This window comes from Pristiophorus japonicus, chromosome 8 (genome assembly GCF_044704955.1).
Source record: "Pristiophorus japonicus isolate sPriJap1 chromosome 8, sPriJap1.hap1, whole genome shotgun sequence".
NCBI lineage: Eukaryota > Metazoa > Chordata > Chondrichthyes > Pristiophoridae > Pristiophorus > Pristiophorus japonicus.
The window spans coordinates 230049940-230070830 of record NC_091984.1 but is presented as its reverse complement, the minus strand read 5'-3'; the positions used below and the strand labels follow the sequence as shown (position 1 = coordinate 230070830).

The 20891-nt window shown below is 41.5% G+C and overlaps 1 protein-coding gene across 1 annotated transcript in view; it reads left to right on the top strand.

Annotated features, from left to right (window-relative positions):
* Nucleotides 1–20891, top strand: part of LOC139269053 (ubiquitin-conjugating enzyme E2 L3) — a 49274-nt gene that overhangs the window by 1147 nt on the left and 27236 nt on the right. Inside the window, exon 2 of the mRNA XM_070888048.1 lies at nt 11304–11399. Coding sequence (XP_070744149.1) covers nt 11304–11399 — 96 coding nt within the window. The remainder of the gene's footprint in view (nt 1–11303; nt 11400–20891) is intronic.

Here is a 20891-nt window from a genome sequence, read left to right as displayed (position 1 = left end):
GGCCCTGCTGTAAAGCCACTGTTTGTATTTAATTTAATGTCGGCTGTGTGAGGGTGAAACATGATTTTTAATGTTGAGGTTTCTCTGTGTGTTGAGACAGCCTCCCCACACGGTGCCGGCCCGATGTGCCGCTCCATTTCCAATCACTTTCTCCCCCCCACAACCCGGGGAGCAGCTTCCTCTCTACCCCTCAAACCTCTTTTTTTTTAAACAGAATATAAATATTTTTTTCTTCGGTCGTTGTTATAAATTGGGAAATCCCCCGCGCGCTCTCGGCGGAAGCTTGCGGAGTGGAAAACGTGCTTGGGGCTTTTGACTCAGCATTTTCATGGGGGCCACCTGACTCACTGCATCCAGGGGACATTTGTATTTTTGCTCTACTTCTCTCTCTTACCCGAACCCCCTCGCCCCGTCTCCCTCCCCAGTTTCAGAATTTGGTATTTCTTTGCCGTAAAGGAAACAAAAAGACGAGGTTACCGATGGTTTAACGCCCTCACCGTTATTAACGTAACATTAACAGTGCAAGTCACGACAGCAAATGGCACATGCACATTTAAACATGCAATTCTGTCACATTTTAATTATTGGAGATTTAAAAAAATAACGTAACACTTTTTTTTTTCTCTTTCTCAATCCAATCTTTCCCTCGCTTTTTTGCTTTCTGTACATGAATTGACATTGAATTCACTATTCTATTCTAACTTGAATTCACTATTCTATTCTAACTTGACACTTCCTGGTTCAAACTCTGCGCTGCTCGTTTCTAACGATTCTTCAATCTGGTTGGTTAAGGAGATGGACGTGCGATTGCTTGCCCTGTTCACGGAAGTCCGCGCATTTTGGGTAGTTGACCGACAGCAACTTCCAGTGTAATGGGGCTAGTGAAAATTTAACAAAATCCGGCCCGTTACCTCCACTCTTGCCCAGGAGAATTTTTATTTAGATCCAACCGTTTGTCGGAAATGTTGGATCCTTTTTTTTAAAAAAAAAAGAAAACCACCATAACTTCAGTTTGAATAGCCAATTAAAACTATTTCTGTCAAGTGAAATATATATGTTCGTTCAGGAGTCCCTGGCAAGTAAAGGGCCAGCACTTTATTGCCCATCCCAAGTTGCCTTGAACTGCATTTGGGGCTTTGATGCAACCCACATGCTAGGCCACTTCAGAGGGCAAAGAACAGAATACTTTTTATTTCTTAGAAATTGCTGTGAACTCAGCAGGTCAGCCAGCATCACTTTAGAGGGCGGTTAAGTGGCGACTATGTTGGTGTGGGGCTGGAGTTCCGCGGGCCAGACCGGGTAAGGACGGCAGGTTTCTTTCCCTAAATAGTGAGCCAGTTGGATTTTTATGAGAATCATATAGCTTTGTGTCCACTTCTGCTGACAAGCATTTCATTTTCAGAATTAAAAATAACAATTCAAAATATCAAATTGCCGTGGTGTAACCCATTATAATATTTTATTTATCACTTCAGTATTATCTACTGATTTATTACTTAATCTGTAAAATTAATTATTAACCAACCAATGTGTAGCTCCAATTTTATGTTTGTGAATCTTTATACTGATAATTTCTATCTATAGCAACCATGCTTCTTGTCCCTGCATGCATATGTGCCTGAAGGGATGCATATTCAAATGCACAATTCATGTATTCAGAATAATTTCCTTAATCAAAAGCAAGCAAAAGCAACCTTTTAATGTGATCCAAATCCTGTTTGTAGCCAAATTAAGAAATGACTATGCTATAGTAGGAAGATTAAAATATAAGAAGTGCATCACCTAAGCAAGGGTTCTTAGCAAAGCTTTTTATCCATAGTAAATAAACTGGACTCATACATTTTAAATTAATTTGTTGCCCACTTAAAATCTTGCAGAGTCTTTTCATCTTAGAAAATCAATGGTGTTCATTAGAACATATTAGGAGTAGGCCCTACTGCCCCTCGAGCCTGCTCCGACATTCAATAAGAGTATGGCTGATCTTCAACCCCAACTCGACTTTCCCGCCTAATCCCCATATCCCTTGATTCCCCTAGAGTACAAAAATCTATCTCTGCCTTGAATATACTCAACAATTCAGCACGGCTCACCTTCGACCTCAACTCCACTTTCCTGCCCAAATAGAAAGATGGCACCTCCAACAGTGCAGTACTCCCTCGGTACTGCACTGGAGTGTCAACTGAGATTTCTGTGCTCAAGTGTCTTGGAATTTGGCTTGAACCCCACAGCCTTCTGACTCACGTGAGAGTACTACCCACTGAGACACAGCTGAGACAATTTCTCAGAGATTAGCCCACCTAATGACAGCAGCGTGTTTGATTCACCATTTCATGATTAGAATGACTGTTTCTGGGCTATGTAACTATAATATTTGTTAGCAAAAAGTAGAATGCAAAAAAAAAAAGTGAATGATTGATTATAGATTACTAGTATTCTGAAGTTTGTGGAAAGTTTTACCCTCCATCTTGCTTTAAGAGGAGGAGCAGGAGAGTTATCCTTGGTGTCCTGGCCAATATTTATCTCTCAAGCAACATAACAAGCAGTTTATCTGGTCGTTATCATTGCTGTTTGTGGGAACTTGCTGTGTGCAAATTGGCTGCCGCATTTCCCATATTACAACGGTGACTGCACTCTAAAAATACATGAAAGGTGCTATATAAATCCAAGTCTTTTATTAAAATCTTGCTTTCATAAAAAAAAAATCAGTTTGATCCTAATACAAAGTTTATAATCAGACAAACCTTTTCACAACTGCAGGTTTAAGAAACTATAATTACAGGAGAGATGTAGTCTAAAATTCAGCTTGCACTGACTATAGATAAAGCTTTCAAAATGGATGTCATCACTTCATCACTTGTCGCTATCACTTTAACATCGGATGGTCGCTTAGTAAAACCTACCAAACCACTCTGTGGATTTGGATTAAAATAGAATCGTAGAATGGTTACAGCGCGGAAGGCGGCCATTTGACTAGTGCCGGCACTCTGCTTCAGCAGAGCGCTTCAGATAGCCACACTCCCCCGCCCTTTCTCCGTAGCCCTGCAAATTTCTCCCCTTCGGGTACTTATCCAACTCCCTTTTAAAAGCAGTGATTGAGTCTGCCTCCACCACCCCTTCAGGCAGATCCTAACCGCTCAGTGTGAAAATGTTTTTTCTTATGTCGCCTGTGGTTCTTTTGCCAATCACCATTACTGCTTCTCGACCCTCGACCCTTCTGCCAATGGGACCAGTTTCTCTCTCTCTACTCTGTCCAGACCCCTCATGATTTTGAACACTTCGATCAAATCTCTTCTCCATCTTCTCTGCTCCAAGGAGAACAACCCCAGCTTCTCCAGTCTATCCACGTAACTGAAGTCCCTCATCCCTGGACCCATTCTTGTAAATCTTTTCTGCACCCTCTCTAAGGCCTTCACATCCTTCCTAAAATGCTGTGCCCAGAATTAGACACACTACTCCAGTTGAGGCCGAACCAGTGTTTTATACAGGTTCTTCAGAATATCCACACTTTTGTACTCTCCGCCCCTATTCATGAAGCTCAGGATCCCAGCTTTCTCAACCTGCCCTGCCACCTTCAATGATTTGTGCACATATACCCTAGGTCTCTCTGCTCATGCACTCCCTTTAGGATTGTACCCTTTAGTTTATATTTCCTCTCGCATTTTGGGAGAAAGAATATCACTTCACACTTCTGCCACCTGTCTGCCCGTTCTACCAGTCTGCCTGTCATCTTGAAGTCTATCACTATCCTCCTCACTGTTCACTATACTTCCAAGTTTTGCCATCTGTTACTTCTGAAATTGTGCCATGTACACCCATATCCAAGTAAATACTTTTTAATCAAGAAAAGCAGTGGTCCTAGTACCGACCCCTGGGGAACACCACTGTATACCTTCCTCCTGTCTGAAAAACAGCCGTTCACCACTACTCTCTGTTTCCTGTCACTTGGCCAATTTCTTATCCACGCTGCCACTGGCCCTTTTATTCCATGAGCTTCAACTTTGCTGGCAAAATAGTTTCTAAATGTTATTTTAACCACACTTTGGGTGGGTGGGGGGGAGAAAGCAAAAAATTGTCCGTAGGGAATGAAATCCACTGAACCTAAAATATTTAATGTTCGAGATGACCGAGTTCTAATTGCCATTGTATTTCTTTAAATCAAATTTGAGTATTTATTTGGAAATGGGGTCTAACAAAACATTTTTGCAACTGGAATTGGAAAAAGTCACGCCAAGCTGCTACTTGTTCTACTTGAAGCTGCAATAAAATTAGGATCGGCCATCATTTGAAGTCTTTTTTGTTTCACTTTCCTACCCTCCTTCTCATGAAGGTATCGGTCTCAGCTCGGTATGGTTCCAAGAATGCTGGTTGTTCTCCGTAATCTTGTCCCTGTGCCCATTCCACACATGAACCTAGACAGTGAAATATTGGGTGTTGGGGAAGGAAGGGTCAGCAGGAGGAGGAGGAGGGAAGTGAATCACAGATGAGCACAGCCCTCTTCTCTCTCGCTTGATGTCCACACGTGTACATTTTCCAGCAGCGATTAGAAACAGCAACTCCAGCTGAGTCGGTGTAGGTGATAGATTTTTGTCAGGTAAGGGTATTATGGATCTGGATCAAAGGAAGGTAAAAGGATTTGAATTATAGATGAGCTGTGCTCTAATTGAATGGCACAACAGGCTCAAAAGGATGAATAGCTTACTCGTGTTCCTTTACCTAAAATCAGCACGAAATTCTAGGCTGGCATTCCAGGGCAGTACTGAGGGAGTGCTGCACTGTCAGCGGTGCCATCTTTCAGATGAGATGTTAAACCGAGGCCCCGTCTGCTCCCTCAGGTGGGTGTAAAAAATCCAATGGCACTATTTTGAAGAGGAAGGGAGTTCTCCTTGGCCAATATGTATCCCTTAATCAACATCTCTAAAAACAGATTATCTGGTCATTATCACATTGCTGTTTGTGGGAGCTTGCTGTGCGCAAATTAGCTGCAGGGTTTCCTACATTACAACAGTGATTACACTTCAGAGTATTTAATTGGCTGTAAAGTGCTTTGGGATGTGCTGAAGTTGTGAAAGGCGCTATATAAATGCAAGTTTTTTAAATTGTTCTTGGCCTAAGTGCATTGAGGTTAATTGTAGCACCCATATTGGCACCTCGGCTGAAATCATCGAACTCCACACAAACTGCAAATCAAAGCAGAGTCCTGGGGAAAGGTTCACACTTTTTTATCAACCAAGCCATAAATACAGAATTGTACAAATAGAACTTGAGTCCTCTTGCTGTATTTCGAGAAATTACCCTAATTAATACTTTGTCCGAACTTTACTGTGTAAAATTTGACAGCACCTCTGCAAGTGACGATTGCACTCTGTGCAAGTGTACATGACAATTCCACTGTGAGTTGCTGCTGGAAACTTTCTGAGCCATCAGCGTTCAGAAACTTTGCTGAGCAGTGACCATTATGATTATCTCAGCTTTAATTCATCCTCAGACAATGTCATCAGGTGCTTATCGCCCAGTACTGCTACCTCCATCAAATTTGTGCTAATAGTGCTATAAATCAGTGCAAATTTTAATTACATGAAGTTCTGCGTGAAGGGCAAAGTGCGTGGATTCTTAGGGTAGATAGCGCCATAAATAACATTGGCAATCCATGAAAACTGTCCATTCAGGCACTCTCCACCACCAAGGGCCAGCTACTAAAAGTGAGTGCAAGTAGCCAAAGTGGTGAGGTAGTACATATGTCAGTGGGATGGTTATCAGTGAATAGATGTACAAAATGGAATAATATTGAGAAGGAAATTGACCAATCTGTTCCACCAAACTTAGTCTTAATCATTAAAAACCTGTCAAAAGTATACCTATCCAGTTTAGCGATTGTCAAATTTGCTCTGGAATCAAGAAATGGACTGATCAACATTTGCACAGAGTTTAATTGCAATTTGTGTGCTGATTTAATTGGGTAGACTGTTTCATATATTATAAATATATGGTTAGAATTCAGTGGGAAAGAATTATGCAACAGGCTGTTTTTAACTGATTCTTGATTGATAAAGCCACGCTGCAATTCCTTTCCCCTGTTGTCCATCTCCATGGGAGAGAGTTCATGTTTCATTTCTGTCCGAATGCAGTTTCTGCGTCTTCAGCAATGGCTCCTCTTCCAACCACTGCATCATCACCTCTGTTGTCTCCCAGGCCTTTCTTTCTTGACCGACACGCTGCCACTCAGCAATGTATGCAGGGAGAGGGTTTGCTTCCACTTTGTACGCTGATGACATCCAACTCTACCTCTCCTACTTTCTTTGACTCCTCGATTGCCTCATGTTTGCTTGGCATCAGATCCTGGACGTGCCATAATTTCAGCCATTATCTTTGGTCTCCATCAAAGACTCCACTCCCTTGATACTGTCATTCTCTCTGGCCGTCTCTCAGGCAGAACCAGACTGCTCATCATTGTGGCTTTATATTTGATCTTGAGCTGAGCTTTAAACCCCCACATCCTGTCCGTCACCAAGATCATTTACTTCTCTCTTTGCTGTTCCTGCCAGACATCTTGTACACGACTTGACTCTTCATATGACCTCATTGCTGGCCACCCGGCCTCCTCCCTTCATGAACTCTGACTTGTCCAAACCTACGCTATCTGAGTCTTGTTCTGCAGTAAGTCTCGCTTGATCATTCCCCCCCACCCTCCTCGTTGACCTCCATTCCTTAATGTATTAAACTTCAATTCACTCTGGAATTACTCCACTCAGCAGCTGCCCCGGTATTTTAACTCTTCCTAAAAACTCCGCTCCTCCATTCTGGCTGCCTGTACATCACCTCGGTTCCATTCACTCCATCATTGTAAGTAACAAATTACATAAATCTATGAGTCGATTGATTCTTGCAGCCAGACAAATCTTTTCCGAAGTCTGCACCTGTCTTGGAATAGCAATGGCCAAATGGAGATTTGACTGCGTATTTTGAGATTTCCTTTGTGCCTACACATTATGAAAAATCCAAGTTTTAATGTGTAGTGCTAATTTATATTTTGCATGTTATGTCATCCGTTTAAAGTAATGTTCTATATTTGACAATGTCACCATTGAGAGGGATGACATTTAAACCGTTAGTGATATTTGCAGACTGTCTGCAGTTTGTACGTCAATTTAGGTCTCATTTACATACAAATTTTACTTGTCCAAGCTGTCTTGTGAGCAAAATACACAGCCTCCGACCTGAAACATTTCTACTGATCCACCATGTATCACATGTCCCTCTGATCACATGGGCTGGCCCAACCAATCCAAGTAGGGGTATTCCCATTCATAATTTTGTGGGACGCCGTCCCCATCCCCCAAAAGAAAAACCCCCCACACACATATATATAAAATAATTTTTTTAAATCACACACTTAAAATTAATCAAAATGGAATTATTTAATTTTTTTTTTAAATTGAGAAATAAATTTACAAATTTTAAAGGGTCTAAAAATAAACTTAACCTTATTTAACAGGATTTTAAATGTTTTTAAATTATTGAAAATTTTTTTTATTTTTCTGTCCTTTAAAAGTCTTGCTCAGTCGTAAGAATTCCAAGGACATTCTTTGGGCATGTAGCCCAACTCTGCCCGCGGAGGCCCTTTTACTTCCGGCTGCGTGCGATCTGTCGAGGATTCTTGACTGATCGCAAGTTCCGGGTTTAGGCACATGCACTTCGCATACCTAAACCGGGGTCCCTACTGGCGCGTGTTCACCTCGTACGCCAATGTTTTCTGTAAGCTGCGCTTTGTTGTGTGTGGCCTGTTTTAATGCACGTGTCTTTAAATTTCTACGCATGCGAGGTATTTACAATGTTAAAGGCAGTGAATGGCCTGCACGGGACCGTGGAGATTGCTGCGCACCTTAGCGGGAACGTTGGCTGACTTGTAACTCCTCGTGCTGATTACAGTGCACTGAGATATTAGGTTAGCTTGCTTGTCTGATGAAAATTGTGTCCCATGGACCATCTATTGTTTATATATCTAGCCTGACTACATTTTAAAATAACTGTCAAGTTCCAGCTGTGACGATTGTAGATTTTTGTATCGGGTTGTGCTCTGGCCATGTGAGCTGTTGAATGAAATATGCTAGGAAACTTATTTACACGTAAAAATTGTCGCCGCCCCCAACCACCCTCGGTAGAGTATTTCTGCTTGTGCATAACACAGCCCTGGATATTTTAATGGTTGGAAACAATATTTTTTTATGAAATCTCAAAATAAAAAATGTTTGCAATTCAGGCTTCCTGGCTACTGAGTGGCAAATACAGCAAATAGTTGCTTCATATTAATGGGTAATGGTTTCCACTTGGAAAATGTTCACTGTGAAATAACAGGCTTTTACGGTGTTAATCCAGTATTGGTTTACAGTGGGAATCAGGTAGTGGAGGAATAAAGTAGAAATAGTTTTGTGTGTACCCTGCACCTACCAGTGCAGGATGCAGTGTCGTGTTTAGTTTATTTGCATAGTTGATGACGTTCAGAGTTCATTCATTTAGCACAACAGTGAAGATAAGCAAACTGATCACCCCACAAATTAAAGTTCACCTTCCCTCAAAGCACAAGTAGTTGGTGGTGGTGGTGGTGGCGGGGGAGTGGGTGGAATTGCTTAGTTGTGTACCTATCCAAATGGCATCAGATTTTAACCTTGTACCTTCGCAACGACTACAGAGCCGTATCACTACTGTTCAGTATTGATGATAAAATTACGAAGAAATTAAAAGAATGAATGGATAAAGCAGAAAGTTCACGAGGTTCTGCCTTAATGGGTAAATGCACCACTGTGCCATACAGTCTAGAAAGTCCAATGGTTTGACCTCCAGGTCTGTGGGTGTCTAAGGAGGGGAAAATGAAACTTCCTGATTATTACCACTGCTGGAAAATCCATCTGTGGAGATTGGGTAAGGGCAAGATTAGACTCGGCTGTGATGCATCTGTAGTTGAATAGTCTTCAACTACTTGTTCAAGCTCACTTATGAACAATGGACGTGGGAATGAGGTAGTGAAGTGCAGAGAGCTGTGGAGGCTGGGTCATTGAATGTATTGAAGGCGGAGATAGACAGATATTTGAGCGACAAGGAAGTAAAGGGTTATGGGGAGCGGGCAGGGAAGTAGAGCTGAGTCCATGATCAGATCAGCCATGAAATTGAATGGTGGAGCAGGTTCGAGGGGCCAAATGGCCTACTCCTACTCCTATTTCTTGTGTTCTTATGTTCCACCTATGTGGCCTGTCTATCTATATGGTCCACCACTCTTGGGAAAAGAGGGTTAAACGGGAAAAGATTTTAAAAAATATATAATTTTGCATTGAAACAAGGTTTTCTTGTCACAAATACAAAGTTTGCCCATATAACCGATCCTTCTATAGCGACCTATTGCATACAATCCACCTATCATGTCATCTAACTTCCCCTTGAATGATTTGCGAGGTTTTGCTTCCATTACCCTATCTAGAGATAATTCTGGTTATTAATTAATTATAAATAAAGAAGTGTTTCTTAATATCAGTCCTCATCTTGTGTTAGATCTCTTAATTTCCAATGAAATACGAACTCCGATTGTAGTTTTAACTTTATTTTTGGCAGACAGCAGTAACAAGTTCTTGGCTTTAAGCCAGGTCTTTGTCCTTCTGAGACCACATGGTCAAAATGGCTGTACTTATATTTGGATCAATTTACAGAAAAGAACTCGCCGCCTTTGACCTTATTGGATCAATTAATAGTCTTTTAACCTTTTAATTGGCTCGCTACCCAAAGTCCTAAAATGTCAAGTTGATTGATGACTTAATGCAACATGCTGAACTGCATGTAGCAGCCTTGACTTGGGGGGTCTGTGAATTTTCATAGTCTGTCTAAATGCAGCCTGTTTGAATTCTCTATCATCTTGCATTTATTAGTTTATACCTCTCGCCTTGCTGTCGCGGTTTAACTTGAAATGGTGCCGTGGATTTAATGTTTCTATCCCACTCAGTAACTTTGCATACTTCCTATAAGGTCTCCTCTCTGCCTCTTCCAAAATTGGGGAGCCTGAGTTTTTCTAACCTTGCCTCATAACTCTGATCACTGACACAAAGGATCAGCCTGGGCGTGGACATTTCTCCTGTGCCTCAGTGACGAGAATGGACCATTATTCAAGATGCGGCCTGACTGGAACAGTATACCACTTAAGCACGGCTCCTTCAGACTTGCACTCCACTGATTTGACAAGATAGTTCAGCGTTTTAGTTTTATTGATTGCTGCTTCACATCAGTGGTGGCCAACACATGTGGCATTTGACCTTTGATTTCAGAGTGCGGTTGCCTGGGCTCCTTGAGCACTGTGCTCAAGGGAGTATGAAGGGCCATTTTCCTTGAGTGGGACTGGGAGTTCAGGGTCTTGGCAGTTTTTTTTGACAAGTGGGGAGCAGCAGGCAGCTACGAAGATGAAAAGCATAGAGAAGAGCAGCAAATGGTGGATTCTGGGGTCCAGGTATGCCACAGAAGCAAAAAATATTGCTTTTCATTTCCTTGTGTCAATTTATTATAAAAAATCAAAACATTACAGCGTAGGAACAGACCATTCAGCCCAAATTTATGCTTGGGCTTTTCTTAATGCGCTCCTTACTCAAATCACATTTTCATGCTAGCTGCTCTTCCCCATTTCTATTTTGTACTAAGACCTCACTAAGTACTGAGAATTGTAGTCCCCACGTATCGATAAAGCAACTTCTCTGTTGGGAATTATTGAACTGTTTGAAGATGACAGCTTGAAGCCAATTATGAACTTTCAAGGCTATATCATGTCGTAAGTATACAAACATCAAGACCACTTCCTTTCATTTGATGTCTATGTTCACTTCCCATGTGTGTAACAAAAATCTCCATCATATAAAATCAAAGTATAGATCTTTTCTCATTGATTCTCATTTCAGAGTTGTGTTCATGTACAGCTGCGTACAAACTAGATGTAAAATAAATGAGAAACAAAAGCCATTTTGCATTAATTCTTGTACCTTGTAGAACGCAAGCATATTTTGATGTGGTTCTAATGAGAATATGACTGCCATGATTGCTATCAATAATACAGCGATTATTGTAGAGTTTGGAAACTAGTAGCATTCAGTTCTGTTTTTAAAAAAAAATTGCTAACTTCTTTTGTTACAACTGCTCAACGCTTAAAGTTGATTTATTAAGGCACTTTTTGCAAGTTGGCTCCTTGACTATATGGTGACTGGTAGAGGGAAAGGAATTAACAAACTCTTGTCTTTTGCTGTTGTACAGTTCTCAGCATTCTACCTGTGTTTTTGCAGGAATTTGATGAAATACGCTTGTCTGGAATGAAGAATTTCCGTAATATAATAATGGACGACACAAATGTATTCTATTGGCAAGGACTTATTGTTCCTGTAAGTAGATTGCACATGCATTTTTCAATAATAGTTTTGTAATTGATAATTATTCGGTCCTTTGTACTATCAATTCTTTTCAAATCTATATCCACTATTGATTTGAAGTCAATATTTTAATGTGCAAAATAGTTGGTCAACTCTCAGAAATTAAACACCCACTGGTAAGTTTGATGTTGCCATTTTTTTCCCTAAAATGTGGGCCTGCTGGAATTTAAAAAAAAAAGCATTCATCTCGTCATTTGGTTTACTGTATTTGTGCTGAATAATGGGATGATACTGTGTGTACATCAAAGCAATATAATGCCAAGAGGTGTGAGCTGGCCGTGCACTGCATTATATAGTTACTGGTCTGGAATCCATAGCAGTCGGGTAACTAGTCTCGATTTCTGAACTTTAATGAGACTGCAGATGACCAACTTAGCTCCACTGTTTATTGCACACGGCTGTTTGCATTCCAAGGTTAGCTCTGTGATGTTGCATATGCTGCAGGGATAGAAATTCTGCTTAAAATGTTATTATCCAATTGCATGATATAATTTTGAAAATGTGCAAGTTTATTTTGGTAAAAGTGGTGTCGAGGCCTCCAATAGCCATGGGCTTGTGTTTGAGGAAACCTTGATTAAAATCTTCAGACACAGTGGGCTCATAATGAGCTTTATGTTGCTACATTTGAATAATTTGTTTTAAATAACTTGTCAGTAGTGGGATTGTTGACTAGCGAAGTAACTTGCAGTAAGTATTTACCAGTCAAATGTTTTGTTTGGTTTCATAAAATGCGTGAACAGTAATTATTTGTGGAAAAATATATTTGGAATCCTATTTCGATGCACTAGCTGACCCATCGCAATGTACCAAGAAGTACTTAGTTCTCGATTCTATTTCCTTGCAAGTGTCTCCGTTTTTTTTGTTGCTCCTGTCCTGATTGTAGTAATTTGTATGATGTTGTGATTTTATCAATCTGGAGTAGTCGTGCTTCCTGTGAGCTAGCCCAGTAAAGGTTGGCAGTCTGTTCAACTGTTGGACATCAGAACCTAGCCCATTCTTGTTGTCATCCAGCACCAGCAGACACAGACAGACAGACACCATGGTTTTATGAAAGGGAAATTGCGTTTGACAAATTTGCTGCAGTTCTTTGAGGATGTAACGAGCAGGGTGGATAAAGGGGAACTAGTGGATGTGGTGTATTTGGATTTACAGAGGGTATTCAATAAGGTGCCACATAAAGGGTTACTGCACAAGATAAAAATTGGGGGTAGTATATTAGCTTGGATAGAGGATTGGCTAACTAACAGAAAACCGAGTCGGGATAAATGGGCTATTTGTGCCACAGGGTTGGCAGATGGAGTATAATGTGGGAAAATGTGAGGCTATTCACTTTGGTAGGAAGAATAAAAAAGCAAATTATGTAAATGGAGAGATTACAAAATGCTGCGGTACAGAGAGAACTGAGGGTCCTCGTACATGAAACACAATGTTAGCATACAGGTACAAAGTAATTAGGAAGGCAAATGGAATGTTGACCTTTATTGCAAGGGGGATGAATATAAAAGTAAGGAAATCTTGCTACAACTGTACAGGGTATTGGTGAGACCACACCTAGAGTTTTGATCTCCTTATTTAAGGAGGGATATACTTGCAGTGGAGGCAGTTCAGAGAAGGTTTATGTTATGTATGTAAACCTGTAAATACCATGTCTAACCACCAGAGGAGAGGGCGTATCCCCTGGAGTCCCAAGGGATCCCATAATCCCTTGGGAGCACCTGTATATAAGGAGGCCTCACAGGCTGGAGAGGCACTCTGAGATCTGTAATAAAGGACTACGGTCACACCCTACTTTGAACTTGCAGTGTCTAGTCTGACTCTTTCTTCAAGCTATAACAGTTTACTAGCTTGATTCCTGAGATGAAGGGGTTGAAGAAAGGTTGGGCCTATACTCATTGGAGTTAAGAATTAGAGGTGATCTTATTGAAACATACAGGAGTCTGAGAGGGCTTGACAGGGTAGATGCAGAGAGGATGTTTCTCCTTGTGCGGTAATCTAGAACTAGAGGCATTGTTCAAAAATAAGGGGTCGTCCATTTAAAACAAGATGAGGAGGAATTTCTTCTGAGGGTTGTGAATCTTTGGAATTATCTTGCAATAAAGGTAACGTACCATTTGCCTTCCTAATTGCCTGCTGTACCTGCATGCTAACTCTGTGATTTGTGTACAAGGGCACCCAAATCCTTCTGCAAACCAACCTTTAGTATCTCACGCTATTTAAAAAAAAAAATTCTGTTTTTCTGTTCTTCCTATCACAGTGGATAGTTCCACATTTCCCCACATTATACTCCATATGCCACCTTGCCCACGCGTTTAACCTGTTTATAACCGTTTGCTGCATCCTCACCGGCTACTTTCCCACCTGCTTTACATCGTTGGCAAACTTGGATACATTACACTCTTCCCTCATCTAAGTTGGCGAAGAGAATGGTATTGACTCGGTTTCTTTGGTTCCTCCTCTACTCCAGCTCATTTTTGGTACTTTAGTTGTTGTCCTTTCACGTCTTAGATCTGAATTTCAGTTCTGCCTATAGTTGCGTGCAATAATTGTCCCATCTGTAAGATTCCTACTAAATGGTTTTAGGGCAATCTTCATGTAGTCGTTGATGCATGTGTATCCATAGCACATAACTACTTCCAAATGGACACACACTGTCACTCTTAAGAACATAAGAAATAACAGGAGTAGGGCATATGGCCCCTCGAGCCTGCTCCTCCATTCAATAAGATCATAGATTAAGGTATGGGATGGTCGATGAGCAGTGGCAGACATTTAAGGAGATATTTCATAACTCGCAAAAAAAATATATCCCAGTGACGAGGAAAGACTAAGAAAAGGGATAACCATCCGTGGCTAACTAAGGAAATAAGGAATGGTATAAAATTGAAAACAAGGGCATACAATGTGGCCAAGACTAGTGGGAGGCCAGAGGATTGGGAAACTTTTAAAAGCCAGCAATGAAAATGATAGAGAGGGAAGTTAGATTGAGAGTAAACTAGCCCGTAATATAAAAACAGATAGTAAGAGTTTCTACAGGTACATAAAAGGGAAAAGAGTAGCTAAAGTAAATGTTGGTCCCTTAGAGGATGAGACTGGAGAATTAATAATGGAGAACAGGGAAATGGCAAAGATGTTGAACAAATATTTTGTATCGGTCTTCATGGTAGAAGACACTAAAAACATTCCAATAGTGGATAATCAAGGGGCTATAGGGAGGGAGGAACTTAATACAATCACTATCACTATTGAAGTGGTACTTGGTAAAATAATGGGACTAAAGATGGATATGTCCCCTGAACCTGATGGCTTACATCCTAGGGTCTTAAAAGAAATGGCTGAAGAGTTAATGGATGCATTGGCTGTAATCTGCCAAAATTCCCTGGATTCTGGAGCGGTCCCATCAGATTGGAAAACCGCAAATGTAACGTCCCTATTTAAAACAGGAGGCAGACAAAACGCAGGAATCTATAGACCAGTTAACCGAATATCTGTCGTTGGGGAAAATGCTGAAGTCCATTATTAAGGAAGCAGTAGTGGGAAATTTGGAAAAGCATAATTCAATCAAGCAGAGTCAGCATGGTTTTTATGAAAGGGAATTCATGTTTGACACAATTGCAGGAGTTCTTTGAGGATGTAGCGAGCAGGGTGGATAAGGGGGAACCAGTGGATGTGGTGTATTTGGATTTCCAGAAGGCATTCGATAAGGTGCCACTAAAAGGTTACTGCAGTAGATAAAAGTTCACGGGGTTGGGGGTAATATATTAGCATGGATAGAGGATTGGCTAATTAATAGAAGAGAGTCGGGATAAATGGGTAATTTTCCGGTTGACAAACAGTGACCAGTGGAGTGCCGCAGGGATCGGTGCTGGGTCCTCGACTATTTACAATCTATATTAATGACTTGGATGAAGGGACCGAGTGTAATGTAGCCAAGTTTGCTGATGATCAAAGATGGGTGGGAAAGCAAATTGTGAGGAGGACACACAAAATCTGCAAGGGTTATAGACAGGGTAAGTGAGTGTGCAAAATTTGGCAGATGGAGTATAATGTGGGAAAATGTGAGGTTATCCACTTTGGCATAAAAAATAGAAAAGCAAATTACAATTTAAATGGAGAAAAATTGCAGAATGCTGCAGTACAGAGGGACCTGGGGGCCCTTGTGCATGAAACACAAAAAGTTAGCATGCAGGTACAGCAAGTAATCAGGAAGGCAAATGGAATGTTGGCCTTTATTGCAAGGGGGATAGAGTATAAAAGCAGCGAAGTCCTGCTACAACTGTACAGCTTATTGGTGAGGCCCCACCTGGAGGACTGCGTGCAGTTTTGATCTCCGTATTTAAGGAAGGAGGATATACTTGCATTGGAGGCTGTTCAGAGAAGATTCACTAGGTTGATTCCGGAGATGAGGGGGTTGACTTGCGTAGATAGGTTGGGCCTATACTCATTGGAGTTCAGAAGAATGAGAGGTGATCTTATTGAAACATACAAGGTAATTAGGGGGCTTGAAAAGGATGCAGAAAGGATTTTTCCATATAGGGGAAACTAAAACTAGGGGCTGCCCATTTAAAACTGTGATGAGGAGGAATTTCTTCTGAGGGTTGTAAATCTCTGGAATTCTCCGGGCCAGAGAGCTGTGGAAGCTGGGTCATTGAATATATTTAAGGCGGAGATAGACAGATTTTTGAGCGATAAGGGAGTAAAGGGTTATGGGGAGAGGGCAGGGAAGTGGGCTGAGTCCATGATCAGATCAGCCATGATCTTATTGAATGGTGGACCGGGCTCGAGGAGCCAAATGGTCTACTCCTGCTCCTATTTATGTTCTTATCATCGACCTCCACTCCACTCCACTCCACTTTACTGCCTGAGCTCCATTTCCCTTGATTCCCCTAGACTCCAAAAATGTATCTATCTCAGCCTTGAATATATTCAGAGACTCAGCATCCACAGGGCAGAGAATTCCGAAGATTCACAACCCTCTGAGTGAAGAAATTCCTCCCCGTCTCTGTCTTAAATGGCCATTCCCCTTATCCTGAGACTGTCGCCTAGTTCTAGACACTTCAGCCAGGGGAAAACAACCTCACAGCAGCTACCCTGTCAATTCCTCTCAGAATCTTGCATGTTTCATTGAGCTCACCTCCCATTCTTCTAAACTCGAGAGTGTACAGGCCCATTCTGCACAATTTCTCATCATAAGACAGCCCCCTCATCCCCAGAATCAATTCAGTGAACCTCCGTTGCACCACCTCCAAGGCAAGTATATCCTCCCTTAGATGAAGAGACCCAAACTGTGCACAGTACTCCAGATGTGGTCTCACCAAAGCCCTGTACAATTGTAGCAAGACTTCCTTACTCTTGTACTCCAACCCCCTTACAATAAAGGCCAACATGCCATTTGCCTTCCTTATTGCTTGCTGTACCTGCATACTAGCTTTCTGTGTTTCTTGCACAAGGACACCCAAATCTCTCTGAGCACCAACATTTAAAAGTCTCACGATTTGAAAAATATTCTGTTTTTTCTATTCTTCCTACCAAAGTGGATAACCTCACATTTCCCTACATTATACTCCATCTGCCACCTTACTGCCCATTCCCTTTGTTTATCTATATCCCTTTGCGGACGCTTTGTGTTCTCTCTCTCTCTTGCTCGGAAAAATTCATAAAAATCATATGGTTACATAAAGGCTGCTGTAGTATGTGGAAACTCTCACTCTCTGTTTTGATGATTCTGCGGAACTGATGAAACTTGGCAGTGATAATTTGAGAAGTGGAGCTGTTTTTAATGACTAACTTTTAGGAAAGATTTGCTGCCTTGTTTCTTCTGGACATACTGAACTCTAATGATCTTAAAGCTGTTTTATCAATTTTTGTTTTATAATACTCCTGTGAAGTGCCTGGGGATGTTTTACTAAGTTGAAGGCGCTATATAAATACAAATAGTTTGAATAGTCAAATGGAACTATGTTGATCATGCAGAATCACCTTAATATACTTTTAAAAGCAGAAGTTAAACTTGAATTCGCGGGGTGGCGGAAGGACGTTCAAGGAGCTACATTGCATCTGTGCTTTCAGTTATGTATTTTCATTACTTTTGATTTAATTTCATGCAGCCTTGGTTTCTGAAAGTATGCAACAAAATAAAAGCCAAGCTCAGTTGGCAAGCCTTTGTTTTTTACAAAACGGAAGCGGATCAATTTTACATAGTTGACAAATTAATTTCAACCTTGAGTTTCCGATTTCCATCCTAAGTGTACATACACAGTACCTTAGTCTAGACAGGAGGCTGTTCGTTGTCATCCTGGAGTGTGTCATCATGAGCCATGAAGTGGTTGTTCTTCATAAGCTCTTTGGGATCCTCCTGGATTTTGCCTCAACATTCAAAATTTGGGACTATAATTGCCCAGGCTGTGCTGGAACTGAAGGAAACAATGGGTCAATGTTTCTTTTTGCCAGACTATCTCTCCATTTCCCTCTGCGATAACTATTCCATAACAATTTTGTTAGCAATACTTTCTTTTAGTTTGCATAAACACCTAAAATATTCATACAGTAAACCTGGGTGATTCAAAGCCGTTAAGGGTGGTCCTCATCAAGTTGGGAAGTCTGTTTTCAACTTTCAAAATTATTTTAAGTATGGATGTGCAAGCACTTTGTCAATTTGTTTTCAAGGACTGGATAGCACAATAGGATAGGTCAAATAAACCAACTTGCATTTGGTTCAAATAACTTCTCTTTGTGGTGTTTAGTTTCGACGAAACCAACCAGGATATTTCAGTTCCTTCAGCTCCGCTAATAGCTTAATAGAGAGTTTGCTTTGGTACATTTAATACTTGTGGAACAATGTAGAAAAAAACCCAGCGAGTTGGTTTACTCTGCTCTCTCCATGTAACTGGAATTTTCAGCCGTGAGTTTTCTCAAGCAAGTATTCAGTGCAGGTATGTAGTTTTTAAAAAAAAAAGATTATACACTTAAGAATTGAATGCAACAAGGGCTTCTGTGACCCACCTACCCAAAGTGCTGAAGTATATCAATCTTTTTAAAAAAAAAAAAAAATCAGAATGGAATCTATTTAATCTTTTTGTTTTGGTACTTGAATTTTTTTTAACGGGTGATTTTGTCCCAGCTGCAGCTTTCACTAAATCTTTGTGGTGTCATTAAAAATAGTGCTCAAGTTCCCATCTTGTTTCCCTGTTCACTGTTCATTATTTCTGGAAGCAAATGCGGGAAAGTGTTATTAGTAGCTAATTCTTGTGCACTTGCATCAATCGATTGGCCATCACGAAGGTATTGTTGAAGTATAGTGCTCCATGGGTTTTGATGTTGCGCTCCTTTTCAGTGGACGTCCATCCGAGTGTTCCGCCCTCCATGCTGCACTCCAGTGCATCCCAACAAAGCCTCAATGGTATTCCTCCCTCCATTTCAAGCATTGAGCCACGTTATGTGCAAGGTGAGCAATGTTAATAAACAAAAAAAGCTCCGTTCTTAAAGACCAATAGAATTAGCTGACTGGGAGTAAAATAAAGCTGTGACTCGACCAACACCGTCAGCAACTGTACATTTGGCTTAAGTTTCCTCCTTCCAGCAGCTCCAGGGGTCCACAATACTGATGATTTTGACAACTGACTTTTGTCAAACAGTACTTGAAGACCCACAGGACTGTTAAGTTTAAACACGCTAATGCCCCTGACTCCACGGAACGCTACCAACTCGGAAACTCTTGCACCACACTCTCCTCCCTCCTCCCCTTTCCCCCTTAATATACAGCAAACACTTTTGCTTGTTTAAAGTTGTAAGGATACTATAAAAAGATATCTCTGGCTGTTCATGAGTTCAGCTATGAATTTTATGCCTTCTGGTATTTTTGCTGTGACTAATCCAGGTGATTTTTTTCAAGCTTTACTGTGATAGGATTACAGTCCTGGGCCCATGAGATTGTACAACTTTGCGGAGAGAATCTCTTATAGAAAATGGCTGCCTGATAATTCTGCCAAAGTTTAGGGAGAGCACTTGAAGTTTTTGCCACCGTACATTTTAATTGTGGAGAGCTTTTAGTGCAGTGGAAGGAAGGTAGTGCAGGGGTCCCCTGTGGTCATCCCCCTCCAAAACAGATGTACCGCCTTGGGTGCTGTTGGGGATGACTCACCAGGGGAGGGCAGCAGCAGCAGCCAACTTCATGGCACTATGGGTGGCTCTGCTGCACAGAATGGCAGGAAGAAGAGTGGGAGAGCTACAGTGGTAGGGGATTCTATTGTAAGGGGAATAGATAGACGTTTCTGTGGCCGCAATCGAGACTCCAGGATGGTATGTTGCCTCCCTGGTGCAAAAGGGTCAAGGATGTCTTGAGCGGCTGCAGGACATTTTGGAGGGGGAGGGTGAACAGCCAGTTGTCGTGGTGCGTATATGTACCAACGATATAGGTAAAAAACGGGATGAGGTCCTACAAGCTGAATTTAGGGAGCTAGGAGTTAAATTTAAAAAGTAGGATCTCAGGATTGCGACCAGTGCCGCGTGCTAGTCAGGGTAGGAATTGCAAGATAGCTAAGATTAATACGTGGCTTGAAGAATGGTGCAGGAGGGAGGGATTCACATTCCTGGGACATTGGAGCCGGTTCTGGGGGAGGTGGGACCAGTACAAACCGGACGGTTTGCACCTGGGCAGGACCGGAACTAATGTCCTAGGGGGAGTGTTTGCTCGTGTTGGGGAGGGGTTAAACTATTATGGCAGGGGGATGGGAACCTATGCAGGGAGACTGAGGGAAGTAGAATGGGGGCAGAGGCAAAGGACAGAAAGGAGATGAGTGAGGTTGGAGGGCAGAGAAACCCAAGGCAAAAAACAAAAAGGGCCAATGTACAGCAAAATTCTAAAGGGTCAAAGTGTAATAAAAAGGCAAGCCTGAAGGCTCTGTGCCTCAATGTGAGGAGTATTCATAATAAGGTGGATGAATTAACTGTGCAGACGGCTATTAACGAATATGATATAATTGGGATTACGGAGGCATGGCTCCAGGGTGACCAAGACTGGGAAGTCAACATCCAGGGGTATTCAACATTCAGGAAGGATAGACAAAGGAAAAGGAGGAGGGGTAGCCTTGCTGGTTAAAGAAGAAATTAACACAATAGTAAGGAAGGACATTAGCTTGGATGATGTGGGATCTAAATGGGTAGAGCTGCGGAATACCAAAGGGCAGAAAACGTTAGTGGGAGTTTTGTACAGACCACGAAACAGTAGTAGTGAAGTTGGGGACAGCATCAAACAAGAAATTAGGGATGCATGCAATAAAGGTACAGCAGTTATCATGGGTGACTTTAATCTACATATAGATTGGGCTAACCAAACTGGTAGCAATACAGTGGAGGAGGATGTCCTGGAGTGTATTAGAGATGATTAGTAGGATTAGAGATTCGAGACCAATATGTCAAAGAAACAACTAGAGAGCTGGCCATCCTTGA